This window comes from Aquarana catesbeiana, linkage group LG01 (assembly GCF_042186555.1).
Source record: "Aquarana catesbeiana isolate 2022-GZ linkage group LG01, ASM4218655v1, whole genome shotgun sequence".
NCBI lineage: Eukaryota > Metazoa > Chordata > Amphibia > Anura > Ranidae > Aquarana > Aquarana catesbeiana.
In genome coordinates, this window is record NC_133324.1 from 248284626 (window position 1) to 248307783 (window position 23158).

At 41.0% G+C, this 23158-nt stretch overlaps 1 protein-coding gene across 18 annotated transcripts in view; it reads right to left on the minus strand.

The window, feature by feature from the left end:
- Positions 1–23158, minus strand: part of NCOR2 (nuclear receptor corepressor 2) — a 712221-nt gene that overhangs the window by 55306 nt on the left and 633757 nt on the right. For 17 of the 18 annotated variants that reach the window (XM_073627809.1, XM_073627730.1, XM_073627722.1 and 14 more), the window contains 5 exons: positions 19417–19506; positions 14819–15099; positions 9154–9505; positions 2851–3075; positions 2164–2412 (listed from right to left, as the gene is read on the minus strand). In XM_073627809.1, coding sequence (XP_073483910.1) covers positions 2164–2412; positions 2851–3075; positions 9154–9505; positions 14819–15099; positions 19417–19506 — 1197 coding nt within the window. The remainder of the gene's footprint in view (positions 1–2163; positions 2413–2850; positions 3076–9153; positions 9506–14818; positions 15100–19416; positions 19507–23158) is intronic. The other variant, XM_073627747.1, reaches the window with a different exon arrangement.

The following is a 23158-nucleotide window of genomic DNA, read 5'->3' on the forward strand; positions in this document are numbered from 1 at the left end:
CCCTGCATCATCTTGGAATCTAGGTGTGCTCCCCACCCTGTGCCGCTCGCATCGGTCGTAACCGTTATGGACACTGGAAGAACCCACTCCAGGCCCTGTGAGAGATTGGACCCTTTCCTCCACCACCAGAGGGACCTTTTGACCTGACTTGGCACAGATATAAGGGAGTCCAGAGATGCTGGACTGTGGTCCCAGACACTCAGAATAAACAGCTGTAGGGGGCGAAAGTGCAGCCCTGCCCACTGAACTGCCGGAAGCGTGGAAGTCAGTAAGCCCAGTGCTGACATTGCTTTCCTTACTGAGATCTGACTGCTGCCCTGGAGCAGTAATATTGCCTGTTCCCTGACTAATCCATCAATGCACTCCTTGCAAAGTGCCTTGGTCCAGGATTCCCCCATACTAACTCTACAAGAGGGGCATTTTTTCTTTGAACCATGAGGCGACTTGCTTTTCTCTGTGGCTTTCTGAAAAAGAAAGAGAGAGAGTCGCCATAAATGCCCAATCCCACCAGTGCTTTTACAGAGGACCACCAGGAGTGCCCCCCCCAGGACCAACCACCACCAGGGTCCCAGACACACTCCCCTTCCCCCCGACCACCAGTGAGGGGAGAACACCCGTGAAGCTATCGGGATTTAGGTAAGGGAACACCACCCCAGGGTTCCACTTACCTTAGCATGGCTGGTGCTACTGTCTCCTGGAGCAGTTCTAGAGACCTCTGTCTCCGACATGTCCGCTGAGGATGGTGGTCGATCGTTTCCCCCGACAGCTGACTCTACAGCAAAGCAAGAGGGTCGCACCAGCCGAACGCTCGGTCCGTTTTCTTTCCCCGCGTCCGGAACCGGAAGACGCGGAATCGTCGGAAGTGCCCGCCCTCGCCGGAACTGACGTCACCCGTCATCCGACCCGGCCATAGAGCTTCAAACGCTGGCTGCACAAGCAGGAGAGACTCAGGCACTTCCCACAGCGCCCCCCTGGGCAGAAGAAACACGGACCTCCTCAGCTGTCTCTTTCCCCAAGAGAGGCTGAGGCGCGCCAATTCAGTTTTAAAAACAGGTAAGTATGGCTTCCCCAGCCTTTACCTAACTGAATAAACAATAGTAGAGGGAAAGAGCTAGAGAGACCCGACTCCCCCTCTTCCTCACACCAAATCTTTGGCTTCAGTCTCCCTGACTGATCCGCCACGGTTCCCAAGCAGTGTCTCCCCACCGGAGGAAACACCTGAACTGAGGGGCCGTTGGGAGGATGAGATTTAAATATTGAATTGGAAGGCGGTGTTTCCTAAGAGGGGAGGAGCCGGTGTCTCTCTATGGTGCTGTCCTGAAAGATGAATGGGGAAAAAAAGAAGTATTGCAAAAATGTTGAAAAACTCCCCACAAAGATACTGGCGTTTTTATAACTGTTGTAAGGTCCAGTGTGCATGAGGCCTAAGGGCTAAACAAGCAAAGAAATGTTTGATCCCTTAACAGCATGGCTAGAGGAATCTAAACTGTTGGCTATTGTATTCAGGCAGCTGTATCTGATAAAATGTGGTCACTGTTTAGCCAATAATCATCCTCCTGGCTCTGTCAATTTTTAAATGGACTTTTGCCAAGTTAGGTTGTGCTTGCAGGGCCACCCACAGCTCATGTTTTGGCTGATTGGTGGGTAGACATCGCTCCAACCTCTTTAATATTAGGATTCTACTGCCTCTCATATGATTGAAATCAGAGGTTGCACAGATATTTGCCAATAACAGTATGGAATATATATATTCATATCTCACATCACACACACATACGCATATACAAAAAAAACTTGCAAGAAAGACTTTTAAACTACTGAATAAATTGAAGAGCTGTTTAGAAATGTAGCGTGGTCAATTTTGCATACTTGTATTTTAGGGTGCATCTTGGCATGCTATTTGTACATGCTAAAGCATATTAAAGATATCCTTACAATGCTAGAAAGTACAGCAAATATCTTTAAGCATGCCAGATGTTCCTGAGAGGAGTGTGGTACCTATTGATCATTAATATTATATTTATGGAAACAACCGTGTCAGCTGATATCATGGTTTCCAAGCGAAGAATACAGCCATTATACCTGCCATGATGTATAAGCAGCTTTATATATCTAAAATTAAAGTTTCAGTGGACACAAAGCTAAATGACATTCTGTGCATACTTCTAGGACCTGCTGTATAGTTGAGAGCCATGGCAGGGTCCCTTGTTGGCAACCCACGCAGCATTTCTGCCCTCTGTGCCATAGCAGTTGAAGGGTTGTGGTGCATGTGCTGAGAGGTGATATAGTCATTGATGATGGTCTGACGATTTTCCATGGCAGCAGTATCGGGGTATCCTCGAATGAGATATGGTGAAAAAAGGTGGGGATAAGCTGGATTGGGAGCCAGGTGTCTGGGTAAGTAATAGGCAGCTGTAGAAAAGATTAAAACAAGATTATATACATATATTAAAAAAAAAAAAAAAAAAAAAAAAATCACATTACACAATTCATAATGTTTAGTTACAATTGCCTCTGGTGAATAAAACTGCATGCAATGGAATTCTAACACACACATCTTTATTATGATAACATAAAGATAGAGATTATTGGCATGTTTTTTGCTGTGCTTAAAGGAGCAATATAAATAAGAGCTCGTGTTGATGGGCTTTGGGCCTGTGTCGATGACATCAGTTTTGACAAGCTTCCAAATGTAGTCAGAACTCACTGGCAAATGTATTTGACCTCAAGTCGACCACCTCCTTCTCATAGAATCTGCATATGGAAATGCAACACCTTTTTGGAGTGAACAAAAAGGCCATTGACACAGGAACTAACTATGCTTTTAGTAGGAAGTGTCTGACATTATACCTGCTTCCAACGGGATCCCTCTGGAAATGGCAGCGGGGTCAAAGGGTAGGGGAATATGACCACGATACAACTCTGGGTTGACTCTTTGCAGTAAGTGCTCATAGGTGGACATGGCATGAAGATGTTCAGGGACCGTGGTGTGGGGAGATTTGGAGCTTGACATTTCTCTGGGATTTGGGGTGCTCTTCCTTTCCTGAGTCACAGGCTTTCCAGAATTCATGCTGCCTGAGGATGACAAAACAGTTACATGAAACAGACAATTATAATTTTCAACCTGAATTTCTTCCCTTAAAACAAATTCAGTGTAAGAAATAAGAAAGAAAAGGTTTAGCGCAATTAACCACTTCAGCCCCAGAAGGTTTTACCCACTTTCTGACCAAGCCATCTTTTGCGATACAGCCCTGCGTCGCTTTAACTGACAATTGCGTGGTCGTTCAATGCTGTACCCAAACAGAATTGATGTCCTTATTTTCCCCCACAAATAGAGCTTTCTTTTGGTGGTATTTGTTTACCTCTGCGGTTTTTATTTTTTGCACTATAAACAAAAAAAGACCGACGATTTTGAAAAAAATAATAAATAAATAAATATTATTTACTTTTTGCTATAATACAGATGGAAAAAAAAAATTAAAAAATACATTTCTTCATTAATTTAGACCGATATGTATTCTGCTACATATTTTTGGTTAAAAAAAAAAAAAAAAAAATCTACAAAATGGGGCATAGATTTACGGACTTAATTTTTATTGTTTTTACTGGTAATGGCAGCGATTTTTAGCAGGACTGCGACATTGCGGCAGACAAATCTGACCTTAAGTGATACTTTTTGGAGACCAGGGACACCAATACAGTGATCAGTCCTAAAAAAAATGCACTGATCCCTGTATAAATGACACTGGCAAGGAAGGGGTTAACTACAAGGGCAATCAAGGGGTAAATGCATTCCCTGGGAGGTGTTTTCTAACTGTGGGGGAGTGGATTTCACTGAAAGAAGAGAGAGATCGTGATTCAGATGATTGTCCAATCACAGTGGGAGCAGCGCGCCCCCTAAACTGCATGCACAAAATCACGTACAAGTACGTGATTTCGCGCACCTGGGCCGCCCTGCCGCAGTAAATGTACATGGGGCTGTCTGGAAGCGGTTAAACAACTCACAAGCAGTGCATGAAAACACAACCCAAATGCCATTTAAAAAAAACAGCAACCCTTCTATGAAAAAGAATTCTACATCCTAAGGTGCCCAAAGATACCCTCAATGTTAATACAATGTTGTAATTAGGCCCCATGTACACAGGACGCTGCTAAACACACGTTCAAAGGCAGTTGGATGCTTTTTTCAACTGCCCCTGAACTCATTCAATGTTATCCTATGTGACCATGTGTACAGTCTCGTTTATTGCCCTTTATTTGCAGTTGCGTTTAACAGCGTTTCTTTGGAAGCAAAAAAAATGGGTTCAGACGCAGAGGATTTCCACATTTCAGACACCAAGCACGGCACCGGCGTTTAGCCGCGTTTTCAAATATTTTTTTGACATTAAAAATCTCAAAAATGATGGCAAACGATGAAAAATATTAAAAAAAATTGTAATTGCTTGCAATGATTCATAGACCATTTATATACCCTAATGAGCCCTTGATCCAATCCAATACACCACTAGCATTGCTGTTATCAGAAGTATAATTGTAATTTGACCCATATGTTGTTAGATTTGAACAAGCAACTTGCGGCAGGTGATGTGGCAAGTGACAATCCACAACTTGTGACAGGTGACGTGGCAAGTGGACAATCCACAACTTGTGGCAGGTGACGTGGCAAGTGGACAAGCCACAACTTGTGGCAGGTGACGTGGCAAGTGGACAAGCCACAACTTGTGGCAGGTGACGTGGCAAATGACAATCCGCAACTTAAAAAAGGTACACTATTTTTTTGACCTGAAAAGACCAAAAAATTATGGAAAACAATAGAGGACTTTGCCTCAGCGTCCCGTGTACATGGGGGGCCTTATGGCTTCTTTTTCCAAGGAACTCAACTTAAAGTGGATGTAAACCCGATTGATGAAGTTTGAACTGGGCACATATATCTGCAGTGTTTTGTTATCTCTCTTCAAAGCACATCCCATGGCTTTCTCCTGCTCCTTTCTTCTGTCATTAGCCTGATAACTTCTGACAAGTTCTCCATCAACTGAGATAAAACCAGGCTGAATTTTGTGTCCGGGAGGTTGCTATAAATAAATAGATTAGCAGAGAGCTAAATTATTCACAGAACAGCTCTGGGAGTCTCTGCCTATGTGGTGTGCCTTTCCTACAATCAGCTGTCTTGGCTGTGTGCCCAGACTTCACTTTCAGTGCTGAACAGGAAGAGAAAATCTCCTAACAGAGACTAACTTTCTAAAGAATATATAAAGCTGAAGAAAGCAGATACGCATGTAAAACTTATGTAGGGAGATTTCTTTCATCCCTGTGTATCATCAGAGGCTGTTCACTTCACTGGGTATATGTATGGGTTTACATCCACTTTAAGAACACCTTTTAAGATCAGGTTTCCGTCTTTTTGCTCATCTTTTACCCAGTCAACCAAAACCTTAGGATTAGTGGTGTTTTGAGTTAGTCATAATGCGCACACTTTTCTGGCATAACCACTTGAATCTCTGGCCAAGGTCTTTTGGGTATGGAAGAAGGAAAAAAAAAAATATGTTATTTTATTGTGCTTACCATAAAATCCCTTTCTCTGATGTTCATTAAGGCACACAGCTTTGTTAAATATAACGGGTTATGCTGCCACAATGGGCTGTATCCCCAATACTTACAAGCATGTTTAGTTGTAGCAAGCAGCAGACAGTTAAAAAAGAAAAAACAAGTCAACCCAACAAGAAGGCTGGGATATCTGCCCCACATAAAGGTAAAAGAAAAAAAAATGTTCTCCATCATTTACTGAGACATGGCAACAAATTCAGCACAATGGGGCAATGTAACTGTCCTAACTACATCATGGAAAAGTAGACAAATCTCCCTAGGATGGTTTACAGCAAGACAAAGCAATAGTAATATATTGTCCTCATTTATGCAAAAGGAAGAAGCAATGCTGACAAAAATTAAGGCCGTCCCGGGGACAAGATTGCCTGTTCCAAGAACCTCTCGCCTGACGCAATTTCCAACAGGAATGAAACTTTTGGGATAAAGTTGGAAGATATCACCCAAAGAGGTTCCAAAGGAGGTTTCTGTAGAACTGAAAAAAACAGATTTGAATCCCACGGTGGTCTCAACAGGAAGAGCAACATGGATCTGCCCCCCTGGTAAATGTATGAACAAATGAGTTTTGCCACTGGAAGAGGACAGCCAAAGGCTGACACCTAGCACCTAATAATGATAAGGGCTGAACAAAAAGGATTTTGCCCAGGAAAAAAACAGGCAGGATTGATCACAAGATTCTCATACCACCAAAACCTCAGGTAGTACACCTTACAAAAGTTATAAGGCATGTCGTTGAAGCCAACTACTTAGAAGCAGGGTGCCAGATTAGAGTCTAAAACAAAAAGTCTAGATGCTCTGGAAAACATTACAAAAAAATCAGTGAGAAAACAAACCTTTCTGGAGCAACTAGGATGACCAAAACGTCTTCTAATTCTATTTCTCTGACAAAGCTTCGTTAGGAGCTTGAACAGAGGAAAAGAAAAAAACATATACATCAGTGTCCCAAACAGCTAGAAAGCTCTTGTAACCATCTCTTGAAACCATTGTCTACTTTCTGGCTAAACTGGGAGGCCAATACATCTATGTCCACCGTCTACCTGTATCCCTATGGCAGATCTGTCAAATACCTCCCAGTATTCAAGCTCTGATTAATTAAAAAGCCCATCTTCCAGATGTCCACATATAAATTGCGGATATGGCACAACATACTGCTTAACACATCAGGTACTCCACCTTTCTGGAGGCACAGTTGAATTGCCAGTTCAATGTTGGGAGCATAGTTTCCTCTGGATATCAGCTTCCCTCCACCAGTAAGGTGCCCATCATTCCTGTCCAGCCAGAGAGAGATTCAAATCTGTCTTGATTCTCCACTGAAAGCTGAACTTTTGGATCTAAAAAAATGCACTTATTTTCATCTAAATCTGGGGAAACTCCAGAATGTTTGTAAAAAAAAAACCTCTTGCAGTGAGGTTACAACTGCAAGGGTTAAAATATGGAAAAATACTGCGCTAAATACCATAAAAAAGGAGAAAAAGAAAAAAAAAACAAAAACAAAATAAAGCAGTTGCAAAAAACATGAGATACACACATGTACAAATATAAAATTCAATGAAGCAGTGCTATAAAAAAATAAGTAAAATATAAGATAGAACATACGGATTGTGAATGACCAAAAGCAATGAATGTGTGTGAACTACAACACACAACATTTGTGATAACAAAAAAGATTAATAAGCAGTCCATATAGTGTAGATTCTTGTGACAAACACCTCTTGAAGACAGTGCACCTCCACCACATAGAATGCGTGCTTACCAAAGGCAAGCTCTTATGAGCCTAAGGCTAAATACCCAGCCAGTGCCCCCACCAGGAAGGGTGTTGAGTATCCACAGGTATTTGAATCGGAAGAATCTTGAACTAAACACCAAACGATCAGGGAGACTCGAACATCAAACCACCAGGGGGATAGGTCAATTGCGCTGTTACTCAGTGGACAGGTGTTTGCAAGCTGGCCGGCTGTTTTTCTTGATCACTTTTATCAGCATTTTTAATCTTTAATAAACCTAATTGGTGCATTTTACACTATGGAGAGTCTTTTTACATTTTTGGGTAACGCTTGATCTATTCCCCTGGTGGTTTGATGTTCGAGTCCCCCTGGTCGTTTGGTGTTTAGTTCAAGATTCTTCCCAATCAATACCTGTGGATACTCAACACCCTTCCGGATAGAGGCCCTGGCTGGGTATTTAGCCTTAGGCTCATAGAGCTTGCATTTGGTAAGCACGCATTCTATGTGGTGGAGGTGCACTGTCTTCAAGAGGTGTTTGTCACAAGAATCTACACTGATGTGCACTATATGGACTGCTTTTTAATTCTTTTTTTTTTTTAATCACAAATGTTGTGTATTGTAGTTCACACACATTCATTGATTTTGATCATTCACAATCCTTATTTTCTATCTTATATTTTACTTTTTTTTTTTTTTTTTTTTTTTGCGCTGCTTCATTGAATTTTATATTTGCAAGGGTTAAATGTATGTCAATTTACCTTACTCTTGGTGCTCTGACCAGCAGTCACACTCCAAGGTCATCATATACAATGCAGGACCAAAAATTCTATACTGTACTTGGACAGCGAGGGCCTGCCCACAAACTGGAGAGTCTAAGAGGACAGAAGAGCCAGAAGTCTTCCGGAGTGAGGTATATGGCGAGCATTACAGCTTATCCCTCTATCTTTAGGCTAACGGCGTAGTTAACCACTGCAGTGAAGAATGGTAAAAACAGGGCCCTAAATGCAAAAAAACAGTAAGGCTATCAACCTTTTATAGACTCCCAGGGACAAGCACCCCAGCAGAAGAGAGCCACACTCGCCAGTAGTGAGTTTTCAGAGCATCAGAGTGTTACAGCTTGCATAGAACTTGGAGAAAGCAACCGCTGTAAATAAGGTAATCTGTCATGACATATTGCAAGGCCCTGTGCTGTAAAGAAGATCCAGATATGCCACTGCAGGGATGTCAGTGCAGGGTCGTTGCAGAGATAACTTAGAAAATTAGGAAAACCTTGGGATTTCAAATATCAAGCATAAATCAAGCAGTGGGAAAAGTCTCGAACTAACAGAGCTGGAGAGAGACATGCTATTTCTTAGGACACAAAACTGGGAATTTTTGGTACAAAACTGTATACTTCAGTGAACGATTAAGAAAATACTAAACACTAATACAATATGTGGATTGGTTGAAATTTGTATCCATATGGGCTTGCCCTGAGAGTAAAGGGAGGTTTGGTGTGACCTTGCTTGCTCTTTGACCTTTTCATAAACAGCCACAGTTACGTTTTCATTATATACACCTCTAAGATGGCTCAGTGTTGCCAATAGATGGCAGAATGTTATGTAATGTCACTCTACAACTTGCACATTTATGGCAACACGCATTGTTAATATACTGTATATTTAACACACTACTTTGTCTTTAGATTAACGGCACTATTGGCCAGCTAGATATAGAATATAAAATGTATGTATTTGATATACAAAAAGAAAGGAGCAGGACAAAGAAAGAAAGAAAAAAAAAAAGACAATCATGGTCAGAAAGGCTAGAGATACATTTATATTTATACCTTCATGCTGTCGTTGTGCAGACTCTCTTGTGGGAACAGGAGATCCTCTGTTCAAGGGATGACTGCTGTATGGTGTTCCATGGGTTAACTGATGCTCTTCATAAGTCAATGGGCTGTGCCTGGGTTTCCCAGGGTCTGGCACAATTACAGGGGCCCCCCTGGTTATCGATCCAGAACCAGCTCGACTTTTCAGCATCATCTCATCATATACCCGATCCATGGTTCTGTGGTCCTGTAATACTTCCATTGGGTGTAAAGAATGATAAGGCCGACCTGTACTACCAATAATAGACCGTACATCATGCTTTTTAGAGCTCACTGAAGCACCACTGTCATACTTCAAAGGTGTACCCTGTAGAATGAAAAAAACAAACAGCTTTTTAAGAACCACTCAGCTATAGATATTAATAAGTAATTATAGTATTCTTTATAAATAAGAGATGACTGTTAATAGATACGTACTTTGAATTGCAATTACAATTGCAATTTCGGTTCCCAAAAAGGTGAATGTATGTGCCTATTTGAATACAGAATTAAATTTTCAAATGGAACAACCTTTATTATGCGTATGTCAAACCAGTCAGGAACAATACTGGCACCAGCCTAAGTCAAATAATTAAGCTAAAAGATCAAAAACCATGACTCTTGAAGCAACTGAAGGTTACAAATTCTGTTCTTGCCAAAAAACAAGAGCTGGATTTATAAATTTCTCCTGCTTCATAACTAGCTTTAGACTAAGAGGGGAATTTTACAAATGTGTATAAAGACTGCGTTGACAAAAATGTGAATCAAATTACTAAACAGTTTACCACATATAAAAGTGCAAAAATAAATAAAATAAATGAACAGCACCAAAAAAAAATACAACTAATGTCCAATGTATCAATAAGTCCCATGCAAATAATAGTTGCTTAAAAGAGAAAGCTCAGCCAAAAACGAACTAAATCTACTCGCAGCCACATACGAAAACGAATCTATCTAGCCCTGTAAAGCAGAAATGGCTATACATTTTCTGCAGCCAGCGGATGTGGTGTAGAAGAGACAGCCAACAACAGCTGAGAAGTGATGTCACCCATAGCCTTACTATAGAGATTCCGTTGTCTGCTGCCTCTCCTGCACACGCCTACACAGAGAAGCCATTGCTGACAGTTCAGCGTGGGACCGGACCGGCAGCAGAAAAAGTTTGTATAGTGATTTTTGGTTTACAGGGTTAGATAGATTAGTCTTAGTTTTTGGCTGAACTCCTACTGTAAAAAACAGATACCAGGTACTGTACATACATCGCTTATGGTTAAGATGCTGCTGCTGCCGCCCCAGGACCAGAAGCTGGCTTGTGCTGCAGGTATGGAATGTAATGTATCGGCTGGGGAACACTGCCTCAGCAGTATTCCACTGGAAGGAATCGCATCCTGGTACATGTGAATGGTCAAGTTGGTGATGGGGACAAGGTACACGGTGGTTCATACCGAAAAAGGTGCAGTGAGACCCATCTAGTAATAGAAGGTCCATATATTGTGGTGAGTGTACAACATAGTAGGTGAGGTTGAAAAAAAAGACACAAGTCCATCCTATGTTGTGTGATTATATGTCAGCATTACATTGTGTATCCCTGTATGTTGTGGTTGTTCAGGTGCTTATCTAAAAGCATCGATGTGGGGTTACCTGGAACACCTAAAAGTGGTCACATTTTTTCTGGTTACTAACGGCACCAGCACCTGTTCACTTACCTTATGTTTTTTTAAGCAACTATTATTTGAATAGGGCTTACTGTTGAATTGGATATAAGTTGTGTTTGTTGGTGTGGTTCGTAATTTTTTTTGCACTTTTATATGTGGTAAACTGTTTAGTGATCTTGATTCACATATTTACAGCACAGTCATATACACATTTATTGAGGTCACAAATGTGGACGTTAGACACATTTTGAAGACTGCAGCAGCCATAATTATCATCTGTGTTCCCTTTTTTTTTTTTTTTTTTTTTTTTGCCTGTGACACTGAGTTTTCATTATTAAGAGGGGAATTTATCAAAACTAAAAAGGAGCCATCACATTGAACATAAAAGAAAAATTTAAAAAAAAAAGCTAAACTAAAGCAGCCAGAATCTGGAGCAGATGTGCATGGCAACCAGTCAGCCTCTACCTTTCATTTCAAAAGCTTAGCTAAACAAGCTGAAAACAGAAGCGGATTGGTTACCCACACATCGGCTCCAGGTTCTGGCTACCCCAGTTTTAATAAATCCCCCCTTATGGGTTTTAAAGAGGAAATACGTTTTTGTTTGTTTAGTGCAGTGGTGGGCAACCACAACCCTCCAGTCGTTTATTTGAATGGTCAGCTATTCGTACGTTCTGCAGGGAAAAAGTCCTCGACCCTTTTTTTTTTTAAATGTGGCTGCATGGACCCGCATGGTGCTTTTGCGCCATGAAGTTTCACGCAGTGCTTTTTCCGTTGCATGGGGGTGCCATTAAGAATTAATGGCACCACTGTGCGTCTGTGGGAACATGTATATTTAACAAGCATTCCCACACTTGTAATAGTGTGAACCTAGCCTAAAGGATGATTAAACCCCAAAAAAAACATGTAACATATTTCAGCCTACCAGTTTTTAGATGTGATGGCTACTTTAGTTTTTATTTGACAGCAATTAACATGTAGGTTTATATACCTGAATCGTTCTTGAATTTAAACCCATGTGTATTACAGTGTGATTTAATAAAAACACACAGAAAAAAATCTAATAGTTCTGAATAAAGTAAACAGTGACTTAAATACCACATTAGTAGGGTTGAGATTTGTCTGCTAAGTGATTCCATGATGACAGGAACATGCACAAGTGTTATTCTGCAAGCTATTGTATGTTATCTAAGTATCTGGCTGTGCTCTTTGCTTCCATGGGCTGGCTCTGAGAACACATTCTTATGGAAAGATGCCCACTGCCTTACAACATGTTTGCCAGAGGCTTTCCACTCTTCAAAGCCAAGTGTGTTATAGTGTGTAGACTGATCTTTCACCCAATTAGCCACAATGCTATTTCATAAGACATTATTTCTCATACTCATTGGTAAGAGAAAAATATACTCTGTTAAAACACAGCAAAGCAATCAACATTAACCTAAAAACTGCTGCTATAGGTTACAGCAGTTTGCCCTTTTCACTACTTTACTAAATAGTCTGCAAAAAGGGTGATTATAGGGAGATTACACCTTATTTCGAGATAAAGGCCCAATATATGGGCATTACCATGATGCAAAAGTCAGTTGACAACTTTGATTTGTAGAATCATTAGGCTGGTATAATAAAGATGTAAAACTCAGCTATGCAAAGTGAAATAGCACTCGTTTTTGATCCTACATTGCACTGTTCACTTTTATTTCAACATACTTTACTAAAATGTCACACAAACGTTTTATAAAGTTCAATTGGCCGCCATGGTGGATTGCCTCCCACTGCGCTGTACTGAAAAAAAAAAAGTACTTTTTTCACTGCACACCACCCGCACATCAACGCAACACAGTGGTGTGAACTGGGCACACAGGCGACAAGGCATTTTGTCTTGTCATGCAGTGGGACTGCGCTGCTGTACAATGCTCTGTGATAAAGTGCATCATGTCTGCATTTTGTCATGGATCACTGCAGTGCAGCTCCGGAAAACAATTGTTTTCTGTGTGTCCTAGCAGTGACTGGCCTTCCTGGTTACCATACTATGGTGTGAAATAGGCCCAACTCAGGGGGATAATTTGCTATCTGGGACTCAAATATTATGCGAAATGTAACTTCTAAATTCGGTCTGGATTCTGTGGTTTATTTTCATAATGGATTGCCTATTTTATTCTTCTTTTCAAGCATTCATTCCATTCCCCAGTAAAGTATGTAACTCGCGTTAGCAAGCGGTTACGGGCGTTTGGAGTTTCAAATGCCTCTGAACATCCGTTCTGAATGCATTTTTTGCTTTCCAAAAAATGCTTCTAAACTCAACTGCCTAAAAACAACTATAAATGACCCTGTGTACATGTACTGATAAGATAACAGAGGAGTATTCAGGGGTATCTGAAAAAAACGCCCAACTGCTCCAAATGTCCGTTTACCAGCAGCAGTGTACATGAGGCCTTATATACAATACACTGTATGACATAGTTATGTATAAGACAAGGAAAAAAAAATTAATACAACTTTCAGGTATAAATTTGTACTTTTTCTCATGCTGTATTTATCGATTAACACAAGGTCAAAGCGCAAAAACGAACACTATATACACAATATGTAAGATTACGTATTTTTAGGGTAACACAACATCTTCAGAGGCCTACAATCTAGATGGGAAAATTGCCCCAACAACCGATTTACAGAAAAATGCAGAGAGCCGCTCATTAAAGCGGAGTTCCAGTCATATTTTTGTTTATTAAAAGTCAGCAGCTACAAAAAGTGTAGCTGTTGACTTTTATTAAACAGCCACTCACCTGTCCCACGATCCAGCAGTGCACTCTCCCAGGCTGTGTTCTCCTTTGCTCTCCCACGGCGGTGACGGCATCTCTACTATAGGCACCCAGCTGTGACAGCTTGCAACCTTACAGCTGGGTGCCCATAACAGTGCATGCGCGAGTGGCACTGCGCTCTGTGACTGGTCCTGAAGTCTTCTAGGACCGGTCAAATGTCCCAGAAGACGTCAGGAGGGAGAACTTCCGCTTCTGAACATCTAAGGGGACCGGAACGAAAGTGTGAGCTGGTACCTGTCAAAATCGGGTACCTGCTCCCCCCCTCCTCCCCAAAAGATCAGTTTCACAAACAGGAGTCGGGGAGGAGGCCTTAAAGCGCAAGTTCCACTTTTATAAGCGCGAGGAGAAAAAGATAAGCCGATTACCTGCTTGTGTAAACGGGACATCAGTCCCACACAGTCACTGCTGCTGTCACCAGTGTCACCAGTGCCCACCAGTGCCACCTATCAGTATCTTACCAGTGCCACCTACCAGTGCCGCTTATCAATGCCCATCAGTGCTGCCTCATTAGCGTACATCAATGAAGGAGAGAAATTACCGGTTTGCAAGATTTTAGAAAAAACTGTGTAAACAGTTTTTTTGTTATTTTTTTTCAAAATTTGATGTTTTTTTTGTTTGTTTAGCAAAAAATAAAAACTCCAGTGGGGATTAAATACCACCAAAAGAAAGCTCTATTTGTGTGAAAAAAGATAAACATTTCATATGGGTAGTGTAGCATGACCGCGCGATTGTCATTCAAAGAGTGACAGCACTGAAAGCTGAAAATTGGCCTGGGCAGGAATGGGTTATATGTGCCCAGTAAGCATGTGGTTAAACTATGTAGTATCAGGTGATATTGAAGCTTCCGATTTTGCTTCTGGAGGATTTTGTTTCCATGAGCATGAAAGATCTCCGATCTGACCTAGCCGAGTTTAGCACTGTAACTCTGACAATAAATATACACTGTTCACTCAGTAGTAGTGTCCGTACCCCTAGCAGAGACATTGTTCCCTTACCAGTATCCATATTCCTACAGCATGCATTGTCCTCTCACCAGTGTCCACCTTGATATACACTCTCTGAACGCATGAAAGTATTTAGATTATTTTGGAATTGTAAAACTCCTCATTTTGCCAATAAAGGCTATACAGGCAACCAGCCCTGCCCCATTTACATTTACTAGGAATAGCATACCTGTGTAATAGAGCCATCTTTAAGAGGCCTGGAAGTCACCGGAATTTCGGCGTTGTGTCTCATTTCTTCCCTGGGGATCTCATGGACAGACCTCCCAGCTTCCTTCACTGTGGCCACCATGTCCTCATGGGTTTTCAACTTCAGCGGGCCTGAAAGACCTTCATGTGCTCTAACTTTGTAGGCATCAGAAAGGCTTCGTGGTGGAGTGCTTTCTCTTTTCAGCTGCTTGGCTTCTCTTCTGAGGTAGTCATCTGGAGCATCAGCAAAGGAGCGGGGGATTCCTGAAGATTAAAGCCAGATTGCAAAATGAAAAATCAAACTAAAGTGAACTTCTCACACAAAGCCGAGTAAGGTAAAAAAAAAAAAAAAATATATATATATATTAAAACACAATGGGAAATCAGCACCAAATGCATATGACCCTTCCAAATCAAAGCGTTATTAAACAAAACCAAAAAGGTAATATATTGCAGCTTACCAATCATTAGATGTGGTGGCTGCATTGGTTTTATTTTTTACCTCTGTTTTCACCTGGTCCTATGGCCAGTAACACACCTCCTGTAGAGTAGCGTGCCCCCCACTCTGGCTGAAGGAGCACAGGGGCACCTTTGGGCAGCAGCACTGTCAGTCTGGGGGAGGGGAATGTTAGTTGTACGAGCAGATTTAAATACACTAGCAAATTGAAACCAAAAACTTCAGCTTTATAAACAGTTACAGCAAACACTTTTTCCCACATAATTAAAAGCTGATCATTGTAAGCACCCCTGTTAATCTTAAATAGTTTGTCTCATCCCTGTAACTGATACATTCTGGAGAGCTGTAGCAGGAACAACAGAATTACTAGCCAGATCACCAGATGATAATTGTAGAAAGAAAGAAAAGAAATTTAATGCAGCCATCACATCTAAGGAATGGTAAGCTGCAATATAATAATAAATGTTTGCTTTTGGGTTTATTACTACTTTAATCTATGGAACATGCTGATTATTTATGCCAGTAAAGGGGATGTTAACAAAACTAGGGCCTCGATAGGATCCTATCCCCACAACTTTACAATGGCAATACAGACTTGTATAAACTGTTGTTACAGCCAGACCAATCTGAAATAATAACTGCAATAATTCTGATCTCAAAACCAAAAATCCATTTATAATATTAAAATATAACTAACTAAAGGCAAAATTTTTTTCCAGTTTTAGATTGGAGTGGAGAGGGATTAAGACTCTTGTCAGTTTTTACTGCGGTCTGTGCCCCCATTAAGGAGATTCACCCTCTCTTTATCCTAACCATTATCATTAAAAGTGAAAGTAAAGAAAATCATAAATTTTGGGTTGTCCCCAGAAAAGTAATAGAGGGGAAATCTTTCAACGGGGACACTAGCTCTGGTGATCTGGGGGGATCCAAGGAATCCCCTTAATTTGTAGGGATCTCCTCTCACTTCCTGTTTGGCTATGGGAAAGGAAATTAAGGGACGCAGATGGAAAAATAATCTGACAGTGGTTATAACCTTCCCTTGCTCTACCTAAAACGAAAAAAGTTTTGCTTATAGTTCTACTTTAAGTATATATAAATCCAACAACAAAAAGTAAATGTATTGCAACTTACTGTGCACTGAACTGAAATCTCAAACAATGTGACCACCCTTTCCAATTATCTTCTGTGAACTACAGAACCCCCCCCTCATGTTATGGAGATGAGGAGAAGCAATATTGTTCCACCATACATACAATGAGTGAGTGTTGTTACATTTGAACGGGAAGTGTGTTACTGCCATCACCAAGTATACATTATGGGGGGGGGGGGGGACAGCTACCACATCTAAAGATTAGCATTGTGACCCTAGGAAAGCACTACGGAACTGGTAAAGGGTGCAGTTTTTAAGTCCACAGAGGTAGCTGCAAACAATGTAACTTCTAAAGTGTACAGCACAGGCAGAAAGCAAAGGACATTATCAGCGCACAAGACTTCTGGTAGACTCAGCAGGTGTTTGTTTTGCACTTTCAGTGGTACATCTACAGACTATAAGGGGCCAAATAAAAATAGTTTATTCTTAGGGTTTACATATACTTTGAGAAACATAAGGGAACTGCCTGGTGCCTCCACAAATGTAAAATCATTTTTGGTGGACTTATTATTTAATAACGTGTCTATTAAAGTGTTTATGGAAGGTTAATGTGGTATATTTTAATATAACAAGGATATACTGCAGGGTACATTTTGCACCCGGATCTAGAAAATCTTAGCCACAACTACCTTTCCCAACATAGCTTTAAATGTTTTTTTTTGTGTAGGCAGTGGGGCCAAACTATAAAAGGTCCTTGAGCAACGTGCAATATGAAATTTCAAGTTGATCCAAAACAAACTCTTGGTGTAAGCAATGAAAGTTAACTGGTAGAAGATACAAAAGAAAAATATGATTCCATCTCTTAATAAAGGAAACTGCCAAAAAATGAATAATCCTAGAGGCACCAAGTGTAATCAGCTGATGACACAACCAAATAAGTAAATACACACCAGCCGGAGCTATATCCTTATTTTGTGTGTGTATCATTTGTATATGCAAAGCTGACCTCAGATGAACTGAAACTCTTAGTAATCTCTGTGACCAGCCGACATTGTACCAAAGCATTAAGCAGCAGGCATTCTCATAGCACACTGCTTGTCCTAAGAAGAAAAACATCATGTACCTAAAAGAGTGTAATGTTCCTACTTCAGTTTTATTTACGCTTCTATTGCCACACAGAACACTAGGCAATTGCATTCATTTATAGCTTGTTAATCAAGCTAAATGAGTCAAAAATGTTTTTTTAAATAAATGGATTGAAGCGTTTCCAATTATGAACATGATTATTTCTTAGGCGTATAAAAAAGTTCTTACACTTAACAGCTCTTTTAACAACACTATTACAGTAATGGCAAAAATTGTATTACTTACAATAGATGCCTTATGTTGCCTTTGTTACTTTTATTGGTTACATACAAGGACATCATGAATGATCACACTCCTTACGTCAGGGGTGCTCAACCTTTTGAAGAGCGAGGGTCACAATGAACTGTGTGTTTTACCGCCCCCCCCCCCCCCCCAAACTGCAAATGTAAATGAGCCCTTACTGTTCAGAGTCCCCTACTATAATGTTGCTTTCAAACTGATGTGCTGCAGTTTACCTGCACCGTGCCTGCAGCTTTCCTACGGGTTAGCTGTACTTTGCTGAGGACTTCTATTATATTTTGCAGGTGTGGTACACTTTCTGGAAAGGCACCAAGACTCTTGCATTCAGGAGTTTTGGTGCGCTTTAAGAAAGTGCGCCTAACCCGCAGAATATAATAGAAGTCTACGGCTCAGTGCAGCTAACCCGCAAGTGCACTGCGCAGCAACTGTGGATTAATTTGAAAGCAGGCTAATAACCATTGCAGATTATTAATATTATGCCCATTGCTAAAACTGTGAATGATATATACACTGCCCTTTAATTTAATCCTTTACTTTCTGAGCTGCAGGAATCCCCTTGCTGCAAATATTCAGGCATCACCGGCTGCAGTCTTGCTGTCCCAGGTGGAGTGCATTTAATATCACACCACATGGGACAGGATGCGGCGCTATAGAGGAAGAATCGGCTTCTGCAGCTCTGTTTGCTTCCTCTACCACTGGCTCCATCTACAACACTGATACTCTGGGATGGCGGGTCAGCAACCCGTGATCTGGGCTTGCTGACCCACCATCCCAGAGCAGGAGGTTGCAGGCCACATCAGAGGTCCGTGGGTTGGGCAGCCATGCCTTAAGTGGTAGCAGGGTAACTAGGAGAAGAAACCATACAAGCACGGAGATAGATGTATCTAAGAATGTAGTGCCAATAAAGGGGGTTGTATCACATTACAGTGGCTGCCGTTTAGCAGGATCCACTCAGACTGCTGGAGCTACAGGTTAACCTGGTACCCTACTAAAATAAAAACAGTGTCAGAAAAAATGATAATGCATACATACATGTTTTGTATTGCTATAGCTATGCAACTATGTACTAGGAAAACTGAGGCTTCTTTAATGCGGTCTATGAGGTATTCAATAAAATCTACACCATATATATTTCTGAAACTGCCAAATATATGTTTCCAACATTTTACTTTAAAAATGAACACATAAAAGGGCTACAAAGAAAAGCAAACTAGTGTCAACAACTAGCAGCTGCTAAGGTGACAAGCAGAAATAATATAATCCAGAGTCTGAGGCAGAACAGTACCTGTGGGGCAATATCTCACGCAACAGTGCTGAAGTTAAAATGAGGTTCCACTTTTTTGTTGGGAAAAAAGCATAAAAAAATGTTTGAAAACTTTATTGCATGTAAAGTTCATATTAATAACACTTTGATACATCAAGATGCATCATGAATTTCTGGAAGAAGACCCACCCAGCCCAGATTTGAACACCTCCAAGCATTGTTGCTGCAGTGGGTAACAGAAATCAGATTAAGGTAAACTGAGTGGACTTCCAGGTTTACTGAAAAGCAGTAGCAGTTCACTTTGGGCACAAGCTTCTTGAATCAAAATAAATTAGAAATCATTAGAAATGAGAGAAACAGAACATTCAAAAAACAATTTATTACCCTGTGTTATGGAGCCTCTAATATGTTGTGGTGGTTCCTTCATGGTGTGTGGACTATGTCTGTCTCCAGGAATGGCTCTTCCCATTAAACCTGCACACATACACACAAAGACAATACTAAATTGATGCCAAAATCTCATAGTAACATTTTCAAAAAATGGACATCCATTACACTCATTTTTACACTGTACTGTCTAAGTTGGCGTCTGTTGTTGGCTCCTTCTGTGCAATATGATGTGAGAAATCCATTGCCAGACCTTATACAGCATTTGGCATAGAGTACTTTGTTTGGGTGTGCTGGGTGAGGTGGAATGTCTCTGTTATGTGACAGCTGTTCCTACCTAGTATTAGTAAGTCACATTTACCCGAATTTGTTTTGTAGTGTTGAAGAAAATATGAAATTTTTGCTTATTGTGAAATCCTTATCATGGGCCACAGGAAGTCTTAAACCTTTGAGTTATACTGCTGCCAAATGGGAGGATTTGACACTAGCAAACAAAAAAAAAAAAAAAAAAAAAATGTAGGCCAGCCCAGGATAACCTCTCCTACTACCAGCATGCCTTTGTTTTGTAGTATACCAAGTGCATTTGAGGGAGTATAAAACCTGAAGGATGTCAAAATGCAGTTCAACTAAGAAGGTGGGCAAAAAAGAAATGCTAACAGGTCCAAGAAAAAAAAACAAAAAAAAAAAAACAACAGAACTGGGGACTAACGGCAACTCAAAAAGCCACCTGAATGACCTTACACCCAAAGTTGGCATTATATTAGGCCACCTGGTAGATCATAGAGCATGCCTGAATAAAAGATCAGGTGGAGTCCTTGCAAATCTGAGAAACAGTTGCTTGATGCCTAAAAGTCGAAGAAGCACTTACAGAGCATAGTAGCGTGTGCCTTGACAAGGGTGCAACTTGTCTCTTGACACACCATAAGCTAGGATGATGGTCTTCCCGTGGTAGTAGAATGAAAAGCTGGTGCAGCCTTTTGGGTTCATCCAGCATGAGAAAAAGGAAAATCGGAGAAAAAAGGAAATTCTAGGCCTCAACACCACCTTTGTAAATTTGCAAAACCAGAAAGGATTTCTTGTAGCATAAGACTGAACGTTCAGACACTCACCTCACTGAGGCATCCAGGAAAGTGTTACAGCTGACAGCTATCTGCTCCACATGTTTAATAAGGAAGGGATCAACCATACTAGTGGTTGTATCTCTTTAAGTGATTTTGACCAAACATGGTTTGACAAATTGAAGTCACATTAAGATTGGTTAAAGGGCAGTACCAGCCAGTAAGAACAGAATTCTAGAAAGGGCTTCCAAGCTCTTCCACGTGGCTCTTGCAAGCAGGAGCAGCAGTGGGGAGATGCTTTCTCAATGCTGGGTAGCAGGGATAAAAGTGCGAAGTATGCTTATGTGACACTCCACCCAGCAAATAGGGGAACTAAAAGTGACTTATGCAAATGAGGAAGCTCCCTGGGCTCGCCTGACTGGCCTCACCCACTAAGCAAGTCCTTTATGACAGGGCAATCACTGAGGCTTTGCCAACGGCTTTGGAACTGGATAGCACTCTGCAGCCAACCTTTACCAGAAATCAGTGTGGAAAGTGGCCCTCTCCGAACCAGTGCTTGAAGATCACTTCCAGGCTATGCCCTCAACGTCCAATTGGGTCTGGACGTGGTATTCTAAAAGCCAGGCTAACCACAACCATTTTGGATAGATGCAATGGAAGAGACAAATCTCCAGCAGAAATGTATAGAAGAGTTTAGACTGAAGAAAAAAGTGCTAGCAAAAAAAGGGACTTTGGTCCACCTGTAAAATCAATTTCTAGAGTGCATTACAGGACAGAGGATAAAATATTCTGGAATTGTGTATTATGTAGGCCAACCAAGCTAAAGGGACAGCCCTCTACAACCCCATCCTACTCCCAAAAAGCCTCAGTTTTTTAAAACGCAGTAATGAGAGTTAACCATAAGAAACAGAGGGGAGGGACATGTGATCAATGCCCCAAGAAAGGGACTTTATAGGTGGGACAAAAATTTTTTTTTCTTAATCGTATACTACAGGACACAGGAGGAAATATTCTGGAACCAATGGGATGTCCAAAAGCAGTTCAACTAAGTGGTCGGGAACAAAGCAATTGAACGTCTAACATGCAAAAAACAAAACAAAACAAAAAACAAAACAAAACAAAAACAACCAAAGCAGGCAAAACTTAACTAACATGTGAACCAAAGGCCAGATGAAAGCCTTGCAAATCCAAGAAATAGAAGCCTGATGCTGAAAGGCCTAGGAAGTACCAACAGATCTAGTAGACAAATCCTGAGAAAACAATCCTCAAGTAGAGAAAATTGTTTGCTTCTCTCAAGGCAGAGACATTTTTTCTCTTTTACACCAGAAAAAAGTTGAGGCTAGCTAAAAGTGGGTGAGGTTATACAGGGCCAGCCTACAGTTATTTTGTTTCCCAGTATTCAATCCTCCTATAGGCAGTAGTAGAATCTGAAGTTTTAAAACTAGTATCCCTTAATGGGGGTGAAGGAAAATATTAATTTAAAGGATAAGTTCATCTTGGAACATGTTACGTGTTCCACTCGTATTTAGGGTGGAACATGTAACATGTTCCAGTAGCTGCAGCCTCTCATCCACACCCCTGGGGACAGCGAGCAGGAATCTTCTCACGGCAGCCGCTGCCCACACGCACGTCATTCATTCACTATTACCTGTGGATGACTTGAACTACAAGTACCGTCATCTTTGCAGGTGATGGCTTGTAGTTCTGAATGGACTGCGAGGTCACTGATGATTGACCTTGTAGTTCATTCACAAGCCCTGCAGCTTGTAAACAGCCAGCTCACATACAGGTACAGGCTGAAAGCTGCAGGGCTTGTCTGCAGGAGTCTGTCATTGCATTGCACCCCTGATCCACTGTGCAATGCTTTCCAGACTCTAAGGAAAAATAATAAATGCACTTTTTTTTCCTGCAAAAATATGTGCATTTAATATTTTTTCCCAAAAGGTGAACTTAGCCCTTAAGCCGCTTTCACAGTTAGAATTTAGGAAGCTATGAGGAATAACTAAATGTTTCTACCATTACATAGGAAGTTCAGCCGAAGGAGACTGCTTATAAGAGCCACATGGAAGTTCGATGTTCAATCTGCTGCTGCCCACTAATGACTACTACTAGGTATACCATAACCTGGATAAATGAGAACCTTCACATAGGCATATACAGTGGGGACAGAAAGTATGCAGACCCCCTTAAATTTTTCACTCTGTTATATTGCAGCCATTTGCTAAAATCATTTAAGTTCATTGTTTTCCTCATTAATGTACACACAACACCCCATATTGACAGAAAAACACAGAATTGTTGACATTTTTGCAGATTTATTAAAAAAGAAAAACTGAAATATCACATGGTCCTAAGTATTCAGACCCTTTGCTGTGGCACTCATATATTTAACTCAGGTGCGGTCCATTTCTTCTGATCATCCTTGAGATCTACACCTTCATTTGAGTTGGACTTGATAAGGAAAGCCACACATCTGTCTATATAAGACCTTACAGCTCACAGTGCATGTCAGAGCAAATGATAATCATGAGGTCAGAGGAACTGCCTGAAGAGCTCAGAGACAGAATTGTGGCAAGGCACAGATCTGGCCAAGGTTACAAAAAAAATTCTGCTGCACTTAAGGTTCCTAAGAGCACAGTGGCCTCCATAATCCTTAAAAAGAAGACGTTTGGGACTACCAG